The 2,294-nt window shown below is 37.6% G+C and overlaps 1 protein-coding gene across 1 annotated transcript in view; it reads right to left on the bottom strand.

Moving 5' to 3' along the window:
• Nucleotides 1-1,976: 1,976 nt before the first annotated feature.
• RPA3 (replication protein A3, 14kDa) overlaps nucleotides 1,977-2,294 on the bottom strand; it is a gene marked incomplete at its 5' end in the record, with an annotated part of 10,897 nt that continues 10,579 nt past the window's right edge. The window contains one exon of the mRNA XM_010151420.1: nucleotides 1,977-2,019. Coding sequence (XP_010149722.1) covers nucleotides 1,977-2,019 — 43 coding nt within the window. The remainder of the gene's footprint in view (nucleotides 2,020-2,294) is intronic.

Here is a 2,294-nt window from a genome sequence, read left to right as displayed (position 1 = left end):
AACTTGCTGAGGGTGCACTCAAAGAATAGGTTCTTCCAGTAGCCACAGTCTGGCACTGATCCCTGTATCTGAATATAAACAATTCATCTGATAACGTGTTCACTTTCTTCACATGCAGTGCTGTCTTTGTCCATTCTCAAACTTGTAGTACTAGTTACACCTTAGCGCAAATATTCTGACTTTTACAATGTGTTGAACAAGTGAAAGCTTGCCTGTGATGGTAGCATTCTCATTTTTCTCTCCAAAGTACGAAAATAACGTCGCTGTACGAGACAGAGTGGCATTTGCTTGCAAGTTCCTCAATGATGCTCAAGTAAGTCTGTGGTTGCACACTTAAGCAAACTGCTAAGATGAGTTTTATTTAGAGATAGAAGAATCTCTGGGGTGGAGGGGTGTATAGTGGAAGCAGTGAGTGATGTGGTTTTTCTCACGGCAATAGGATATAAGGTATGGTATAATCTGGTCTTCAGTTTATACCTTCGTCTTGATTTCTGTCTCCTTTTTAATACTGATGACATGCTAGTTTGTTAAATGTTACTGTCTTACTGGAGAGTATTTGTACTTATGCATTATTTATTCCCAGCTATTTACTTTCTCTTGAATTAAGGCTTGGTTTTACAACAGGAATGTTTCCTTTTAAATTCACTGCAGTATTTAAAGAATACGGAACCTCCTTCTTTGCACTTCATATCAGCAGGTTTAAAGTTTTTGATTCTTGAATTCTTGCAGTATAGTGGATATAGGCATATACCTTTTCCTTTATAACATCCAGAAAGCAGCATATTCCGTTAGCAAAAGACACCCTTAAATAAAGCTATTCAATTGTTGAAAGTTCTAACACAGACCAACATAAATGAGGTAGGAAGGGATGAGCAGAGAGCAAAAGTTAATTTTTTTTTTTTTTTTTTTAATAGCTGAACAGGTTTATTGAAAAGTTGACGAATGAAATGAAAGATGCTGGGAATTTGGAGGGAATACTGCTAACGGGGTTGACAAAAGATGGAGTGGACTTGATGGAAAGTTATGTTGACAGAACTGGAGATGTCCAGACAGCAAGTTATTGTATGCTACAGGTTAGTGTTTCACTCTAATATAAATCTTTATAGACAAAAACTAAGGATAATTTTTTTTAGCAGTATAGTATTGAATCTGGTGAACTAGGAAGTATTTTCTGTATTAATTAGTGACAATATCTATCATGCCTGTTTTGTGGAATCATCTAAAGTGCTCAGTGTTAACAACAAACTTGTATCTTCACTCTCTCTGGCTGGGATAGCTTGAGGAGGTAGTAGGGGAAACAGACAAAAAGAAAAAATAGTCCTTTTTTCTAACTGCACTGGGAACACCCATTCCCCAGCTTATGGCTGGTGCGCTTCCTGACAGGTTCGAAACATTATTTTTTTGCTTCAGAATGTTGATGGAGAACTGAGCTGAAGTTTTTTTGTTTGCCTGTAGGTATTGGGTTTGGTTTTTTTAATAACAGACATGTCTTGGCCCTTACACAGTTGCAGGTATTGCCAGCACTGTGTTTAACTATGTATGTAATCATAACAGTGATACAGACTCTGAAATGTGACAGAATTTCACAAACCCTCATCTGACAGACACGAGTTTTTAGCAGGACATGGCAGTGCAGGTATTTTCAACTAGAGAGGCAGACTGACGTAAATTTTTATCACACTCATGTTGCAGTTTAGCAGAAGATTAGTCTTTTTCTAGATAAATCACACCGTATGATTTCTCATACCTTGTAGTACGCTTTGCAAAAAAGTGAGTAATATGTATTGTGTATCATCAGTGCGTGTCTGACATTTCTTTCCTGCCTGCTTTAGGGTTCTCCGTCAGATGTACTTAAGGATGAAAGGGTTCAGTACTGGATTGAGAACTACAGGAATCTTCTGGATGCTTGGAGGTTTTGGCATAAACGTGCAGAATTCGATATCCATAGGAGTAAGCTGGACCCCAGTTCAAAACCTTTAGCCCAGGTAAATGTAATTCTTGCGTGAAGTATGACCAATCCTGGAAGGAAAGTGGCATGGTACTTCCATAGAAAAAGGTAGCTGGCCGCACCTCGGCTTTTGTGAGGATCCGTGTGTAAAAGAAAGATTTCAACTAAGGCTGCCCTGAAAAAATAGCTGGTTTTTTTTTTTTTAAATAATTTTTGACAAAAAACTTGGCTGTTTTGATAGAGAGTACAGAAATATGGTAAGCAGAGCTACATTTCTTCATATCTAGTGTAGGAAATCAGTTTCCCTTTTTTTTTCTTTTTCTTTCAAATAACAGATTGTCTCTCA

The sequence above is a fragment of the Eurypyga helias genome, unplaced genomic scaffold, assembly GCF_000690775.1.
Source record: "Eurypyga helias isolate BGI_N326 unplaced genomic scaffold, ASM69077v1 scaffold15105, whole genome shotgun sequence".
In the NCBI taxonomy this organism is placed as follows: Eukaryota; Metazoa; Chordata; class Aves; order Eurypygiformes; family Eurypygidae; genus Eurypyga; species Eurypyga helias.
Note: the sequence above shows the minus strand (reverse complement) of the source record. Positions and strands in the feature narration are given on the sequence as shown.